This window comes from Balaenoptera borealis (genome assembly GCF_965194805.1).
Source record: "Balaenoptera borealis genome assembly, chromosome: 17".
In the NCBI taxonomy this organism is placed as follows: Eukaryota; Metazoa; Chordata; class Mammalia; order Artiodactyla; family Balaenopteridae; genus Balaenoptera; species Balaenoptera borealis.
In genome coordinates, this window is record NC_138876.1 from 81,726,342 (window position 1) to 81,744,883 (window position 18,542).

Genomic DNA, 18,542 nt, shown 5'->3' on the forward strand with positions numbered 1-18,542 from the left:
TGCTCTCTTTCGGGAAAATTTATCTCAAGACCTCAATCCTCCCTGGAGAGCTACTTGTCTACCCCGCCCGGCATAATCACAGTGTTCATTCGTGTATCCCCATAATACCTTATTCATAGCATTTACTGATGGATTTAAAACATCTGTATCTTTTATATAAAGCTTGGAGTTGTTGAGGTTTTCTTGAACATTTCCAATCCAACTCAGCAGACTGGGGAAGGAGACCAAGACCAGGGAGGAAGGGGGGAGGGAGGGGGTCATTTGGAGAGGATGTGAGTTTTGTATTCATTCAACGAACACTGAAGAAGGCAAATACTGAACAGAGCAGACATTTCCTACTCTCACAAGGTATGTAAATATCGAATATCTAGTCATAATTACAATGAGTTCTACAAATGGGAAAGTTTACGGTTCCAGAGTGTCTGAGGGGATTCCCATAGTTATCCCGAACGCAGCTGCAGAGATGCTCCGGGCACAAGATGAGAGACACAGAGGCAAGTGATGTAAACGTAGCCAGAGAGCACCTGCATTCAGAGCTCAAGGCTACAGCCATGGCTAAAGCAAAAAGATAGGTAAGACAACGTGATTTGGGGCAGAGAGATGGTCCTTCCTGTGTCCCCATCTGGTCACCACCCACCCCAAAGATTGCTGTTATTCTGACTTCTAACAGCTTAGGTTATGTTTCCCAGTTTTTAAACTTAGCATAAGTGGAATTATATAATACAAACTGCTTGTGATTAGATTTTTTCAGGGTTGTATTTTTGACATTCAACTATGCTGTCTGTTTATCATTATTTCATTCATTCTCATTATTTAGTGTAAATTTATGTGATTATAGTACAATTTATCCTTGTATTGTTGATGGATATTTGGGCTATTTCCATGCCATAGCTCTTACGAACAGTGCTGATATGAGCAGTTTTGTACATGTCTTTTGATGCATAATTGTATGCACCCACCCCCCAAATTAGCCATTTTAATTCTCTGAAACTGTGTTCTATAGAATCTAACTGAGATCCTAATTTACATTTCCCAGATGACTAATGAAGTTGAACATAGTTTCAGATGCTTATTGACCTTTTGGAATTCTCTGTTTGTAAGGTGTCTACTCAAGTTTTTGCCCATTTTCCACTGGTATCATGGTTATTTTTTTCATTGAAATATAAATATTATACCTGTAGTTAGTTGTTGCTACCCACTCTGATGTTGGTCACTTATAGCTTTGTTTCTGTTGTCTGTTTTTCTCCTTTGTTTGTCTTAGCATGCTTTTTACTTCTTTGAATGACTGCGGGGAATTTTATATGAAAAAATGAAGAGGTTACAGGTGATGTTCTCTACCTTCAGAGGAGATTTATCCTGTATTCTGGCAGTTACGGCAGGAAACGGAAAGGCAGATAACCTTAAATCTCTTAGGCCCTGATTGGTGGTTTATAGCCTAGAGTTTATTGTCTTTGCAAAGCACAGTCTCCGTTCGGTTCATCTACGTTCCTGGAGGGTAGGACCCCAAGGACAGAACTGATTCTGAGGACTCATCTTCTGTTTGGATCCCACAGTCCGTTTTGTGTCCTAGCAGCTCCATTCTGCTTGCAACCCTTTGTGCTTTGCTCCTTACTCTCCTGCATTAGCGGATGATTGGCTTACTGTCCATCATGTAGACAAATGCGGGCAATGTCTCCTCGGGACTGCAGTTGCCTAAACTTAAACTCTCCCACGTAAGCTCCGCTTTCCTCCCAGCTCTGGCCATTTAAGTCCTGGGTATGCTAGAAACCCTCTAATTCCTTCAAACTATATTTGGTATTTTATTTAACTTTTCTAATTGTTCTCAGTGGGAGCATTTATCTGTTTCCAGCTTCTCTACCAATAGCCAAGAGTGTCAGCTTCCAAAACTATAATCTTGATTTTATTTTTTGTTATCTCCTCCCATAATTTCCTCTAGCAAGTGTTCCCTCTTTTTCTCTCACCTCTATTTTTAACCTGTTTCTCTGGACTAGAACTTTTTCCTCTAGCTATAAACGTTCTTACTTTTCTGTAAACCAAATGTAAAAAAAAATGACCTTGTATCACGCTTGAAAATAACCCCTTTTCTTTGCTAAGGCCAGTTTCTTTAAAAAAAAAAGGCTTTATATCTGCTATGTCTATATTATTACATCCAATTCCCTCCCCAAACTTCTACCCCTGAAATGTAGGGTTCAACCCCATCACTCCGCTAAAACTGCTCTGGATTATGGATATTTCTACTCAATGCAAAAACAGTTTTTTTAACTTTACTGAGGCTCACAGATGTGACAACACCTCACCTTCTTTCTGTCCAGGCTGTCTTCTGGGCTCTGTGTGCCACCTCCCCAAAGCTGGTGTTTTTCCCACCTTTCACATTGTCTTCATCTCCCTTTTTTGGCCTCTATCTTTAATGCTTATATTTTACAAACCCAGCCCATAGTTCTTAATTTACCTGATTTCCTTGGGCAATTTTGTACTTTCTTTTGGTTTTAGCTATCAAAATGTTGGTGACAAGAATACAAGAATTCTTATGCCCAGTCTTGACTGTGGTCCTGACACCACCGTCACCAAGAGTAAGGATTCTAGAGACATCAGGCTGGGATGTGAGTCTTGTCCTTGGTAATTACTATTTGTGTAAACTTGAGAACATTAATTGACCTCGATAAAGTAGGCATATAATAAGGTACCTCCTAGAGTATTTGTGGAAATTATTCTATGTAATCAGCCTAAGACCCCCAGGGACAGACCTGCAGACAATAAAGTCAAGTTTGACTTTATTGACTCATCACCATGAGGGTAACGGTCCACTGGGGGCTCCGTGGGATATTACATGAAACAAAGGAAAAGACTGAGTTGTCGGTTTGGGGAAGGTTGCAATTTAAACAAAATTTAAAGGAAGTCATCTATGTGTGTGTGTGCGAGTGTGTGCGTGTGCGTTACAGGAAGATCCAAAGTAGAGCACACTGGTGAGAAGTTTACCTTGAAATCATTCTTCCTGGATTTCCAGCTCCACCATGTACGTGCTGTGTGACCACGGGAAGTTACTCAACCTTTCTGTGCCCTGCCCCTTCAACCCGTAAAGAGGGATTAGTAATATTTCAAAGGATAGTTTTTATGATTAAATGAGTTAATGAATGCAAAACATTTTGAAAGTGCTTGGCACATAGGAAGATTTTGCTGTTAATGTTGTTATTATTATTATTATTATTACTTGATAGGTGCAAAGAAGATGCAGGAAATATTGAAGAAACATCTGATGTGTAGCTAAAAATATGTATCACTCTTAGAGAACCTACTAATTAATAATGTACCAATGCTGTTTTAAACAAATAGCTGCTGAATGTTACTTTAACATAAATGTGGTTAGAATCACAATCTAACTGGACTTGTAGAAATTTCTTCAGGTTTAGGCATAAAAAAAGTTTTTGAGAGAATTTTTATTAGTTGCTCTTCAAACCATTTGGGGGCAAAAAAATGCAGTTCAAAATCTGAGAAATCTCCATCTTTTAATAATAGTTCTTATTCATCTAGTGTCTATCTTCTGAATATTTTAAACTTTCAAAAGTACATGTACATATTTGGGAGAGAGAGAAATAGAAAGAGAGATGAAGAGAGAGAAATTAAAATGATTGGAGAAGAAGCTTACCAATACTTTAAAAATACAGTTGATATTTTTCCATAAAAATCCATCTTTACTCAGTAAATTTGGAAACATACAAGTAGAAAACATGAAATGTGTACTCATAATCTCACCACACAAAGTTAATGATTTCAATATGTGGGTACATTTTGTTCCGTATATTCACAGGCATTGATTTGCTGTTTTAATGTCTTTTGGCTTAAGCCAAGGTCATGAAGATTTATTCCTTTGTTTTCTACCAAGAGCTTCACAGTTTTAGCACTTCCACTTAGGTCTGTGTCCACTTTGGGTTAGTTTTTGACATGGTATGAGGTAAAGGGGCCAACTCCGTCCTACTGTGGACAGATTCCCCATGTTTGCTAATTTTTTTATTGTGCCAAAATGTACGTAACATACTATTTATCATTTTGACCGTTTATAACTATATAATCAAGGGCATTAAATACCTTCACAATGTGTGATCATAACAGCTGTCTATTCTCAAAACACTTTCATCATCTCCAACAAAAGCTCTGTACCCACTAAACAATAACTCCCCATTCATCCCTCCCCATGGTCCCTGGCTACTTCCGTTCTACTTTCTGTCTCTTTGAATTTGTCTATTCTAGGTACCTCATCTAAGTGGAACTGTATAATATTTGTCCTTTGTGTCTGCCTTATTTCACTTAGCATATTGTTATCAAGATCCATTCCTGTTGATGTATCAGAATTCCATTCCTTTTTATCACTGATTAACATTCCACTGTATAAAATACCATAGTTTGTGTTTCCGTTCATCTGTTGATGGACATGTGAGCTGTTTCTATCTTTGGCCACTGTGCTCTATGGATATTGGTGTACCAATATCTGTTCAAGCCCCTGCTTTCATTTTTTTTTTTGATATATACCTAGGTGTGGAATTGCTGAGTCACATAGTTGTTCTGTTTCATTTTCGAGGAAACACCAAACTATGCTCCCCAGAGGCTGAACTGTTTTACATTCTCACCAGCAGTACACAAGGGTCCCAATTTCTCCACGTCCTCTTCCCTAGTTTATTTATTTTAAAAAAATATCCATTCAGGTAGGTGTGAAGTGGTATGTGATTGTGGTTTTATTTGAATTTTCCTATTGACTAATGATATTGAACATATTTTCCTGTGCTCCTTGGCCTTTTGTACACCTTCCTTGGAGAAATGTGTATTCAAATATTGATACTTTTCCCATTTTGAATTGGGTTTGTTTTTCTTTTGTCGAGTTTCTGGAATTTTAAAAAATATATATGATGACAAGTGAAGAGTTGGGCCCTAAGGTGTTGTGATTTTTGATAAAAGCTGCCTACCTCTTTCTCTTTAGAGTATTTCTGTCCCATTTTTCACTACTGGTTTGAACATTATCCTTTGCATATTGGGGGTAGTTACCCATAAATATTTAATATACATATCTAGATATATAATTTTCTTTAGGAGTACTATATTAACCCTTTGGTTTACTTCCTTTGAGAATAAGAGACCTTTTTATACTTCTTTCTTTCAAGCCCTATGATATTATTTTCTAGTATTCTAATTTGCTTTAGATAAACACACACAGACACACAGTTGCTGGCAGCATGATGATCATTTTAAGCAACTGTCTGTAGATGTGGTGCAGGCCTTACTGGTACTTTACTCACCATTTCTTTTTGGGTTCATTTTTATTTTTATTTTTGCTTTATTACATCCTCTAGCCAGTAACTCATTTGAAGACGGTCTATACATATAAAGTCTTCTTTGTTTTACTACATCTGAAAAAAGTCTATTTTATTCTCACTTTGGGTTGTACTTTGGCATAGAATTTTAAATAGTAATTTTCATTCACATTTTGGGGATGTTAGTACATTGTCATATAGCATTTTATCAACTTGGAAACAACTGTTTATTCTGAATGTTGTCCCTTTATAGTTTTTAATGTTGTTATTTTATTTTTAAAATTCTGCCGTTTCCTCTATTATTCTGCAGGGGGCCGTTGGCCTGACTCACAGAGACCTTGGGTATCAGACTCTTTTCCTCATTCTACAGCTTTGAATTAATACCTGGGGACTCTGCATATGTCTGTAAACAACATCAGTGCCTGCTATGGCTGTATTTTATGTTGTATATCTTCAAGGTTAATGAAGCCACTGGAGCTGTCCCTAACACATATCCAGACTCGCCTCCCTACAGAAATGCTCAAGCTAATTGACTGCCTCTGTGTGTGTGCGTGTGTGCAAATATGGCTGAGGCTTCAGAGGCAGAATTGACCTTTTTGATAGGCCTCTCACTCAGCAGCTGCTTTCACTCAAAACTCTATACATGCCTTGTAAACCTTTCAGGGTCTGGAAGCTTCTACTTCTGTCTCTCCAGGACAATTTTTCTGAACTTTCAGACATTAACCCTTGACTATGCAGGCTTCCTTCCATTTATTGGAGAGAAATAAATTCAGCTTGATTTATGAGTTACTGTCTACATTGAGTCTTTCAGGAAATCCATTCTAACTCAATATTTTTTTCAGTAGAGTTGCCTTCCGCATGCTTAAGTATGTATTTTGTGTTTATTTACGATTTATCCCAATTGATTATTATTTGGGGACATCTTTCAATTTTAGGATGTGTGCTTTTCTTAATCTCTCAAAACACTCCTGGCAACATCCATTACGTATTTCCTCTTCACTGTGTTCTCTATTTTTTGTTTCGCAGAAAGCTTATTAGACCTATGTTAGACCTCCTCAATCTATGCTCCATTTCCTTATTTCCTCTTCCAGAGTTTCTTATTTTCTATAATATCTAAAGTTCTACTTGTCAGTTTTCTCATTTGGGGGGCAACGTCCTGTTAACTAATTGTTCTTAGGCAATTTAAACTCTATTGTCTATTTTTTATAGTCCACCTGGCTAGTTTTTGTAACTAATTTTCTCATCTTACATTTTTTCATCACAAATTCCTGATCTTATTTCATGGAATTTATTTTTCCCTTTATCCTTGGGATGATTTTGAACATACTAGTTATAGCATTCTTTTTAGATAGCTTGATTGATTCTGTTTTTTCCTCTTGTAGGGTATGTTAATTGTCTTTTATGGGATGAGTTTTTCTCCTATCTCTTTTGTTTTAATAGCAATATTGAGATATAATTGATATTCAATAAGCATTTCTGGTGTTCTCCATTCTTTATGGCACATCTTTATTTCCATGTTTGAGTCTATGTGAGATGAAGTGGTTAAATAAGTCTAAGAATACCAAAAGCTAACAATTGTGTAATATTCTCTATAGACGTGTCATATAAGCATGCACTTAATCCTCATTAAAAAGGTGTGAGGTAGAAACTGTTATTAATCTCATTTTACAAGTAGGAAAATTCAGGGAAGAAGTGGTTAAAGCAAATGCCCAAGGACAACTCGGTAGCAGGTGAGGGAACCAGGAATAAAAACCTAGGAAACACGTCTAACAGGGCAACAGGATTCAGGAACAAGGATGAGTCTATAGGTGCTAAACTCAAATATGTAACTCTTTGGGATATATGGTTCTACTTGGCATTCAAAATTGAGAAGTTCAGCAGGTAGTTTCAGATATAAGCTTATATCTAGGGGAAATCGGTAATTTAACACTCACTCTACCTTGTAAGTATTAATAGGTTTCTATAATTTCTAAGGAATATCTAGGTATATGTTGGACAAAAAGTTATTGTATTTAGATAATTACTTGTATGAAACAGTTTGTATAGTAATTTAGAATCCATCTTTTCCTGAAAAATCTGAGTTTTCTGTTTATTGACATTATTTAACAGTTATTAGAAATGAACATTGTGTACTATAAATAGAAGCAATGTGTTTTTAAGACAAGGGATCTTGAACAGAGGTAGACTCCACAGAGTAGAGTAGGGCTTGTCAAGGCAAACGGTGGCTTTGCAACATTTGCCTTAGTGCCTGCAGTGCTTTCTGCTGCACCCTCTATGCTGGGGACCACCTTTGTAATCTACCCCTCACACCCATGGAGATCAGCCCTTTACATCTTTTTGTTTATATACGTCTAACTTTGTAAGGATCTACCAAACCATTCCCACCAGCAGTGCGCAAGTTCCCATTGCTCTACAATCTTGCCAATATGTACTATTGTCCTCTTACTTAATTTCAACCATTCCAAGGTATTGCACTGTGGTTTTAATTTGTGTTTTCCCACACTGAGCATGTGCTTTTTTGGCCAGTCTAAAGCTTTGTTGGTAAAGTATCTGTTCTGGTTATTTGCTTTTTCATTGTCCTTATTTTGTATTTTTATTATCATTTCTTAAGATTCGAGTTTACTTTTTGAATATAAGTTTTTGTCATATATATGTATTATAAATATTTTCTTCCCAGACTGGGGCTTACCTTTTTATTTTCTTAACAGTGTCTTTTGATGCTCAGAAGATTCTAATTCAAATGAGGTCTGATTTATTACTTATTTGATTTTATAGAGTTTTTTGCGTGTGTTTGTTCTCTCTAAGAAATCTTTACCTGTGTTAAGGTCAAAAAGTTTTTCTCATGTTTAGTTGTAGGGACTTTACAGTGTTAGCTCACATGTTTGAAAGAAGCCCTTTTAAATCAGTGATATAGGCACCAAATCTATCACCTACCAAATTCAGTAATGAAAATTAACTTATTGGAGATGCAATTATCCCTGCACTTTGTGTTTGGAAAAAAAATTGGTAAGTCATCCAATAAACTATCTCACAAAAATGTTTTAATATTTTTCACCTTATTTTGAATGGAGGTTTTTGGATTACACTCTAAGCAAACGGTAAGTGCTAACTGCACACTGCAGGTTCTGTCACTTTAGCAAGGGAGATCTTGGAAGACATTTGGGTTTCCCAGGGCCATTCATTATACCAACAGAGGGAAAATCCTCAGAGAAACTGGAACAGTTCTCTTCTGTATCTCCTTCTCCAAAACACGGATCTGCTATACACCATTTGCAAGTCCCAGGGGTACTACAAGTTGGCTATGACTTGAAAGCCAGACTGGGAGCTAAACTGTAACCCCAGCTAGTAAATTGATAGGGATCCAGCATTGCTATTATTTAATTTGAGATCATAAAGTCATATGCTGACCTTTTTAAGGTTTAAGCACCAAATTTTAGTGGATTTTTATCTTTTATCCCTTTCTTTTCAGCTCTAAGAGCTACCCCCAACATCAGGAGTGCTGGATACGATATATTATACCAGGAACATTTGTGTTTTTTCATCACTGCCACCTGCTGTTGCCACTCTATTTTACCACACAAATTTCTGCTTCTACATCAGCAACAAGGTATAAAAGACTTCCTTATTCTCACTCCCTCATTAATTTTTTTCCTGTTTTGCTCCTCAAGTGACATATTAGAAATACAGCTTCAAGACTAATAGTCAAGGAGGATGTTTAAATCAAAACCCAGGTTATAATCAAAGCTCATTACTTCCCACAAAAGGGAGGAGTGTGGTCATCAATGCAAGGTTTCCTTTAAAATTATGAGCAATTTTTCATGCATTCACCTTCAGCTCTAATATGTACATGCACTTGTATTTTTAAAATATTCACCTAACTTAAAATATGTCACCCTAAGGGCATTTTTGCATAGAAGAAAACCATAAAATACAAAGTTCTCCTGCTGATTGAAACACACTTAATATGATCCCCTGCTGAATTTCTGCAAATCCCACAAATCTTTCAAAGGGGAGGGAGGACAATTATATTTTCAGCCATGTTCACTGCTTAGGGAGGGGAGTTGGGGAAAAGTCAGGCCATCATTATTATTTTGTTCTGTGAATTAAGACAGAGGTTATTCTGTATCTGCTCCTCTATTGACATAGGTGGAATCTACCTGGTTGACTGAAGACTATGCACCCTGACTACTATTGAATCATGCTGTTTTGTCCCAAACAATTTTACAGAGAGAAAGTCCATTCATGTATATTATTCACCTACCAAAGCTTCTGTGTTCATTGTATGCAAACCCAAGTGTCCACGGACCACAGAGTGCAGCGTGTGCAATGTGGAACGAGACGCAGTGTGTGTATTAGATAGCAGCTTCTTACATTGACTGTGACAGTGACATTAAATACTAGTGCGGCACTGTGCATTCACCATCTGGCATGCTGGAGTTTACAAAAACAGCCCAGAACAAGATTTTAATAGAAGTGGGTGTCCTGGTTGTGTTTCAGATTCTGTTGCTTATCAATCATCAGAGACTATTTGTCAGTCAACTGTTTTCATTTGTCTGGAAAGAATGTTTGTTTTAGTAATTGATAGCTGAATAATAAAGATTTGAAGCTAAAACTTCATGTTTATTAATTTGCACTATTTTCATAGCCCCTGGGTTCTCCCCAGGAAAGCTCCGGTCCTGGTATCACATCCAAGGATTAAGATGTGGGACTTCCGGAGGTTGTCTCCTCAACACCCATTGGATCCTCAAATTAAGCCCTTCTTCTTAATCTCTTTCTCCTCCAGAGCGATGGGTTTAGGAATGACCAGGGGACTCAACACTATGAAGGGAATTCTTGGTGGAAGGTGTTGGGAAATGAATACTTCCTAGTTGCCTTGTTCCTTGCACCTCCAATGGATTTGATGATTGGAGACTTAGTAGGAAGCCAGCACATCAGGAGGACAGAGTCAAACGTGTGCAGAGAAGTGTGTTTTGAGTGCTGCCACACCATCGTCGGAGCGGTCCTATTTCCAGGCCTCCTGTTTGGGAGATAATTAATGACCTCATTTTTTTTTTTTTAAAGATTGATTGATTGATTGATTGATTGATTGCTATGTTGGGTCTTCGTTTCTGTGCGAGGGCTTTCTCCAGTTGCGGCGAGCGGGGGCCACTCTTCATCGCGGTGCGCGGGCCTCTCACTATCGCGGCCTCTCTTGTTGCGGAGCACAGGCTCCAGACGCACAGGCTCAGCAGCTGTGGCTCACGGGCCTGATTGCTCTGCGGCATGTGGGATCTTCCCAGACCAGGGCTCGAACCCGTGTCCCCTGCATTAGCAGGCAGATTCTCAACCACTGCGCCACCAGGGAAGCCCAATGACCTCATTTTTTAAGCCAAAATGAAATGAGGGTTTATTTTCCTTATAGTCAAGGGCATCCCACCTGAGATATTAAATATTTTTTTGCAACTAACCATTGTGAAATTTTTAATTGTTTGAAAAAATATTAAATGGCTTTGTTAAGGGATTATTTTTCAGAGATAGGACTTATTTCTCAATATATAAAATACAAGATGTGCAAAAAATCAAAGAGTACAACCTACAGGTAGAGTCAGTCCTACATGTACCTCTAACAGGTGCATGGCACTCACGATTTTTTTTTTTAATTCATGTAACTTAAAATATATCTCCTGAAGAGTATATTTGCGTAAGAGAAAGCCATAAAATACAGAGCACTCCTGCTGATGAAGCACAATTAATATTGTCCCCTGCGGAATTTATGTAAATTCTGCAAATCTTTCAGAGGGATTCGAAAGGAGTTATATTTTCAGCTGTGTTCATCCCCCTAATGGGAAGACGGTTGGGGAAATTTTATATCATCATTATTCTTTTTTCTGTGAATTAAAAAAAAATAGGTTATTCTGTGTTTGCCCTCCTGTTGACACAAATGGAATCTCACGAGCTATTTATGTAACTTTTATGACATTCTTCCCAACAATTCAGAGTTTGAATGCATAGATTATAAAATGTCTATGTCAATGTATAAAAACAAACGAGTTTTTAAACATATCCATTCATAATGTAGTACAAGTGACTTATTCACTTTATGATATGCTGATATGAAATACCTAACAACATGCTGGCTATTGTTTTCTTATAGATCCAGAGTGCCCAGTTTAAATCTCTGCCATAGAAAAAAAGTCCTACATATGGATTTTTTTCCCATAAAATGAAGAAAATTGGTTGAGAATCATCTTGTGCTTTAGAACATAGAGGATGAGCTTAGGATCAGGGCGACCTGCACACAGGTGTGTGCCTTTGGCTCCCATTGTCCAGCGCTTGGTCTCACTAAGCCTAAGTGAGCATCCTGTCTGAATTCTAACTGCCGGAGCCTCGGATGGTCATTACCAGTTAGACGGAGTATGTGAAGTCATACTTGTCGCCTCTCTGTTCTAATAGGTCTGTTCTTCCAATATGTTCACAATCTAGACCTGATTCTGGAAATCTCATGCTTCCTTTCTTCAATTTTGTTCTTAGTAGACTTAAGCTCAAAGTGTTGCAAATATATAAAAACAATAAAACCTTGAAAGAAAAAAATTATCAAAGAATGTGCCTCTGCAACTTTTTATCTAAAGCATCTGATCCATCTATTGCATACTGATCAAAAATTCCCAATGCAATTTAGGAGATTTGCGTGTTATGTATGTGTGTGTCTTCGTGTGAAAATCTAGTAACTGAAAGGCAAGAACTGTATGAGACATTTCTGTGTCATCGTCACCACCTAAGTATTCATCGTGTACATCGTGTGCAAGGTTTGTGTTGAAGTGGATAGCCTAGCCTTACATAGGCATAAGGGGAGTGATATGATAATGTGTTAGTTTTCTTATTGTCTTATAACTTTGCTTTTAAAGAATTATATTACTGGACAGTATGCCTCTCTCTCTCCTAATTGGAGAAACTGCATATCAGCCTATCAGCACAGGTGTGTGGTTTTTTTTTTTAATGTAACAATGTTTCCAATACTGTATTCTGAACATGACTGTGACACTGCATACCAGAAAAAGGTTAGAACTATCGTTCGTTAGTGTATAAGCTGGGCTATGAAGCAATTGTATCAATGACTCTAGGCTACCGTGAAACAATCACACTGCTGCTTCTCTGTTATCAACGCACAGTTATACCTGTAAATAAATATGAATTTCTTTTTCACATTATCTTTTATTTTTTGATGTCTAGGGTTAGTAATACACACAACATCTACAATCTTTTATATCATATAAAACTCATGCTGTAGGTTCTGACAATTCATCTTGTAAAGTTATGGTACTGATAAATACAGTGCAATACTGTATTTTCTCTTCCTTGTGATTTTCTTAACAACATTTTATTTTCTCTAGCTGGCTTTACTGTAAGGATACAGTATGTGATACATATAACATGCAAAATACATGTTAATCAACCATTTATGTTATCAGTAAAGCTTTTGGTCAACAGTAGGCTATTAGCAGTTGAGTTCTGGGGGAGTCGAAAGTTACGTGTGGATTTTCGACTGGGCAGGGGGTTGGTGCCCCTAACCCCCATGTTGTTCAAGGGTCAACAGTATTGAGGATGTTTATACTGTGAACAAGTCATCATTCCCTTGGGTGCAGCAACCATGTTTCATTATCTTTGTCTGCTGTAACTAGTAGTGTACTTAGCACGTTGTAGGCTTTTTGTAAATGTTGAATGAATTCACAAATGGGAAGTAATTTCCCAGAAGCTGATAGGTTTGTTTTTCATGGCAAAATCGAGTTCTACTCAACAACATCACCCTAGAACACAGCATCTTTAGGGAAGATACTGAGTTTTATTCACATTTTAATTCATTGTGTTTGGTAAAATGACATCTTGATGGCAGGGATACTTTCCTTGTGTTCTGGTAAACAATAGTGATAATTAATAAAAGAAGAATTAATTAAGGACAGCAATATTCTACCCGTAGGGAGTCTAATAGCTTTTGGAAGCATATACATTATAATAATTTTATATTATTATATAATGTCATATTTCTGTTTTTATACTCTTCAATTAATTATACTCAAGAGGCATACTAAAAAATATTTAGAGCCATCTCCTCGATCCTCCAGGCATAATGCAAAATCATTTTTTCTTAATTATCTGGTTTTTAAAAATCCCATAAGACAAAAGGATGAAAATATTACCACAATGCCATTTAATATATGGTGCCATAGGTTATAAGATTTGTCATTATTTAAGGGACTGCTAAGAAAAAAGCACTGTAAAATAAATTACATCATAATATTTTGTCATTTGTATTTCTATCTTTTACTCAAGAATTTAAAAATTCTATACTTATTTAAACATGGACTTTTTTCATGTCATGCGCATTAGTAAAAAAAATAAGATCAATGTATTGATTATGGTATTCCTACAAAAACCTCACTCTGAGTCCAACTGAATTCTATAACTTTTTAATTCAAAGTCATTATGTCCATGCTTTCCTTAAAATTATTTTCCTCTCTCTGCTACAAAGATCTGAAGTGATGGAGATTTTCTGAAAAGTAGGCTCCCCTCTGATGTTTTCTTCCACATCGCTGCCATTCACTCTGCAAGGTTTGAGGCTGGTGCTTTCTTGGTGATATCAAAGGTGTTATTGGAATGTTTTCTGACAATAGACTGCAATTATAGTCTTTCCTCAGAGGACTGTTGTTTGACATGTTGAGGGGCTGCAGTTGACCACACAAGTTGCCAGGAATAGAACCGAGTCACCACATCTTTCATCTCATTTTTCACCTTTTCAAATACACGCCTGTGAACTGCATTAAGAACCAAGACACGTGAGGGCTCAGTCTAGGGCTCCAGGATCTCCGTGCTGTGCAACTTTTAGCCAATTCTCCCTGCTCACCTGACCCCCATTCCAGGTTCTGTGCCTACACAGCAAATCGCTGGGGAGGATCTCCTTCCTAGGAACTGGTGTACAGGTTAGACTTAAATATGGAAGAACGTTTAGTGCCCAGCAGTGATTCATGGCTTCCAGTGACGTGCTGCTTTTCACGACCCGCATTCATCACCTTGGTCTTCAATGCACCGACACTGCAACTTTAAGGCATGTCAAAAACTGGATAAACCAGTATTTTCTATAGAGTTTTATTTTTTCCTGATGTAAGTCACAATGAAAATTAAGTAGCTTCTGCTCTACTAAAGTAGACAGGAAATTTCTAACACATTAATGTCTGATGCCTTTAAAATAGTACCAGATTGTGCATGAATTGGACTTTCTTTGCTGTGGATTTTTTATATATCCATTAGGAAGAACTGGGCAATGTTTTCTTACCTTAATTCACACCGGATGCTGTATAAAAGACAATCTTTTTGCAGTATATTTCTAACAGAACACAACAAAGTTTCCTCAGAGTATCTTCTTAGATCCTTTAAAGCTTGGTTTTTGAGTCACGAGCCAATATTCAATTATGCTCATTCCTCAAATGATGAATATTTATCAAATTTATTGATTATAAGTTTTGTTTAGATTCTGCTTTATTTCCATATTTTTTTACTTCAATGTTGAAATGTAGCATAATTTTAAAGACATATTAAACACCAGTTAAGCTGAACACATGTTCAACTAATAATATACGTTCCTCAAAGTAAATGACAATATGGACATCTCTGTCCAAATTTGAATACACACATGCATTGAGAGATACTTTTTGTAGCCACTGACCATGATTTTCAGACACATTGATGGAAAGATATATTCAATTGCAGAGATGTTAAAATGTGGAAATTGACATCATAAAATAGATAAAATATGAACTTTTGTAAGACTTAGGTGTTTTAAGGTTAAAGTGGTCTATTCTCTGTTCCTAGTTGGTGAAAGACCTCAGTGGTGATTTACTCCTGTCTCAGAAACAGATTGTGAATGTATTATGACTATATGTGAGAAAATGGATTTTATGACATACAACCTAGGACTTTTAAAGGTATAACTGTTTAATATAATGTTGGAAGAGTGGGCATGGCTTTGTTGACTCAAAAATTTTCTACCCACTCCAAAATATTAATTAGAAAATTCATAGAGGTAAGATATTATCACTGGAAAATACCCACTAAAATAATGTGAAGCCCTTTTGTATACTATGTTTATGTACCTGAGGCAAAAACCTGTGATGTCTTTGTCTGCACTGAGACAAGATGACATTGGACCCACAGAGAAGTTTTTTAAAGAACGGTCATCAAAACTTCATAAGGAAAAATAGATAACTTTCTGAAGTGTCTAAAAAAAGCCAAAAACAAGAATTGCTGTGACTATACCAACATTTCATTCTTTAATGAAATTAATTCTTGAAAAGAGTAAATTTCAAAGTCAAGATTAACTCCCCAACTAAGGTACAACTATAGGATATATACTGTTCTTTATCTGTGACAAATACCTGCAAACATGTGTCCTGGGAGGGTAGGCTTACTGGGTAAATTAAATCCCCTTATTGTATTATATGATGGTAAGATGTCACCTACGGGAAGAAAACTACCTAAAGCATTGTGAACTGAAAATGCCACCTGCCATCCGTATCAGTAAACGAAGGATGTCACAGCCATTAAGCCATCACATTACAGCCTCCCGATTGTGAGCCCTGAGGGAACTCAGGATGGAAGCATAGTCCCCCGCCATCTAATCCAGACACTGCAGCCCCCCCGCCCTCCCCCTGCAACAGCGCACCCTGAGGAAACTCAGGACAAGAAAACACAGGAGACTGGCCCCAGACAGCTGAGGTGCATATCAAAGGAATGATTTCAATGAGCCCAGATGCTTGCATCTTCCCATACAAAGAAAAGTGCTAAATTCATTAACTTGAGATATCTGGTTTTCTTTTATTAACAGTAATCTTTCAATGTCCCAACTATCTGGGCTTTGCTGTAAAAACTCCTATATATCCTGGCTCCCACCCTTGCCTCTTCAGAACAGTTTCTCAGCATTATCTGAGATGCTGTGTCCTGGGCTTGAAGTCCTCAGAATGTCCACTGAGTAAAGCATAACTCTCAACTTTCAGGTTGTGCATTTTTTTTTCAGTCGACAGCATTAATGATAGTAGTTATTCTTTGTATTCTATTCCTTCAAGATTAGGTATTTAGCATAATTAGAATAGAGTTTAGCTTAACAGTATATTACAGGATCATTTCATAGCAACTCAATTAGTATTTCAGGCTGAGGCTTTGGTTTGCTTACATAGGCTGCTAAGACCTCAGTCTGATGGCCTCCTGTTTAATAATTTAACAAAAGAAACTTTATTGACTTGATAAAAAGCAATTATGAAAAACTACAGTTAACGACATACCTAATGGTGAATGGCTTAATGTTTTCTTCTTTATTTGGGGAATGAGCAATGTAGTTCTCTGATCACCTCCATCTAGCTGTCCTGGAGGTCTGAATCAGTGTAAAGCAAAAAAGGGAAACCAAGGATTACAGATTAGAAAGAAAGGGTTAAAAGAGTCATTACTGTAGTTGCAGATGAAATAATCAATGTAGAAAATACTAAGAAAACACATAAAAGTAACAGTGACATTTAGTTAGAACCCAGCATACAAAGTCAATATAAAAATCAATTTGTTCTCAGGTGTCAGTGAAAATGCCATAGTAACAACTTCGAAAATCTTCTCCTCCATAAAAGCAACAAGAATAAAAAAACTGGCCAAAATTGTCAGAATCAACATTTTCAGACTCTAGAAATTAACCCCAGGCTGTTGAGCATTATTAAAGAAAGACAGCTGAATCTTGGTGAGAACAGCAATTTTTGCGGCTTTTGGTCCTGGTCAATTTCCATCCCCTGCCCCCAGCTTTGAAAACCAACAGCCCAGTGAAGGGTGGCAGACTGTGTCATCCCAGCATGTGCCTCGTTGGCATGGGATTATTCTGAGTTAATTACTTTGAGAAACTGCAGAGGAGTAGAAGTTGCCCTTTTGTAAGGGGAATCTGCATTTATAAAAGAAATTTCCATTACAAAGGGGGCCTATGCTGGAGGTGACATTTCACCTGGGAGATTTGTCAGCCCAAGGGCAACCTTTGTCCATCATCATTTCCTCCTTTCCCCACCCCCAAGGCCCCCAGTCCTCAAGCCCCCAAGTGCTCTCCCTTTCCTCAGCTCAGGATGGTGTAAAAGCCTCCGTCTCTGGCCACCTTTTGGGCCTCACATCTTTGTGGGGTTTCCATGCATATGTAAGTAATTAAAATTGTATTTTCTTCTTTGAATCTGTCTTATGTCAATTTAATACTTAGACCAGCCACACAACCTAAAAGGGTAGAAGGGAACATTTCTCCTCCCCAGAGTTCCAGGGTGAAAACCAGAAGCCTGGCAGCCACCCAAGGGGACCCAAGGGGACAGGATTTGGCCGGAGCCCCTTCAAAGCCTCTTCTCAGGTGACTCTGATCCTTCGATCTGGAAGACCTCAGGGGCAAAGCTGTCTTTATTTCACTTGACTGGAAGTTCATTCTAGTCTAGTAAAAAGCCTTTTCCCTGTTTGTTTTTTTTTTTTCTGAAAATAATTATAAGCATTGTATTAAAAAAACATAACTCCAAGGATTTTTCCACATTATCGTTTGGAATAGGAAAACATTGGAAACAATATAAACGTTATCGATAGAGAACTAGGTCCCTAATGTGTGATATATCTACAAATGGGGATGTTGGCATGATATTGAGTAAAATGTCACAAATAACTTTTTAAATATACTTAGGTTAAAAAAAAAGTTCAGAAGAGGATTTACAGTACTGCTGTTAAAAATAAGATATATATCTGTATATATGTATGAAGTGTATATATGTATGCACTTATACATGACAACAGTGGCAATCACTGGGCAGGTGGATTGGGTGATATTCTTAGAGATCATTGTTATTTGGGGGAAGTGTATTCAAAATTATAATATTTTATATTTTGAAAACCAAACAAAAATATTATTTTTGTGATATAAACCAGTGAAATTAAAGTTTGGCAAAATCTTCTTGGGTTATGGGATGCTCACAGTAGGAAATTTACAAGTAGGTTAGCAGGAAGAAAGCAGTTTTGTGTGAGATGGAAGTCAACAGCTTATCTAGAGGTTTCTGATATCCAGATTTATCAGAAGTGAGCTTGGACTTAAAAAGGAGAAGAAAATCCTTATACAATGACTAGATTATTATTTTTTCTAAAGATTAGAATGAAAATCTCTATGTAATAAGATTTCTGGGCCCTGACATTTATTGAGGCCATTTATTTGTATTCAATACAACA

The 18,542-nt window shown here is 37.2% G+C and overlaps 1 protein-coding gene across 11 annotated transcripts in view; it reads left to right on the forward strand.

Moving 5' to 3' along the window:
- The window catches only part of LOC309614518 (uncharacterized protein), a 368,580-nt gene that overhangs the window by 303,037 nt on the left and 47,001 nt on the right, over positions 1–18,542 (forward strand). For 7 of the 11 annotated variants that reach the window (XR_014236211.1, XR_014236212.1, XR_014236213.1 and 4 more), the window contains one exon: positions 8,770–10,667. The exons of 2 other annotated variants lie outside the window; for them this stretch is intronic. Coding sequence is in view for 2 of the 9 variants with exons in the window: in XM_082363022.1 (XP_082219148.1) it covers positions 8,770–8,907; positions 10,084–10,168 (223 nt within the window). In the remaining 7 variants the exon portion in view is untranslated. Of the gene's footprint in view, positions 1–8,769; positions 10,668–18,542 lie in introns of those variants that run through there. 2 more of the 11 variants (XM_082363023.1, XM_082363022.1) reach the window with 2 other exon arrangements.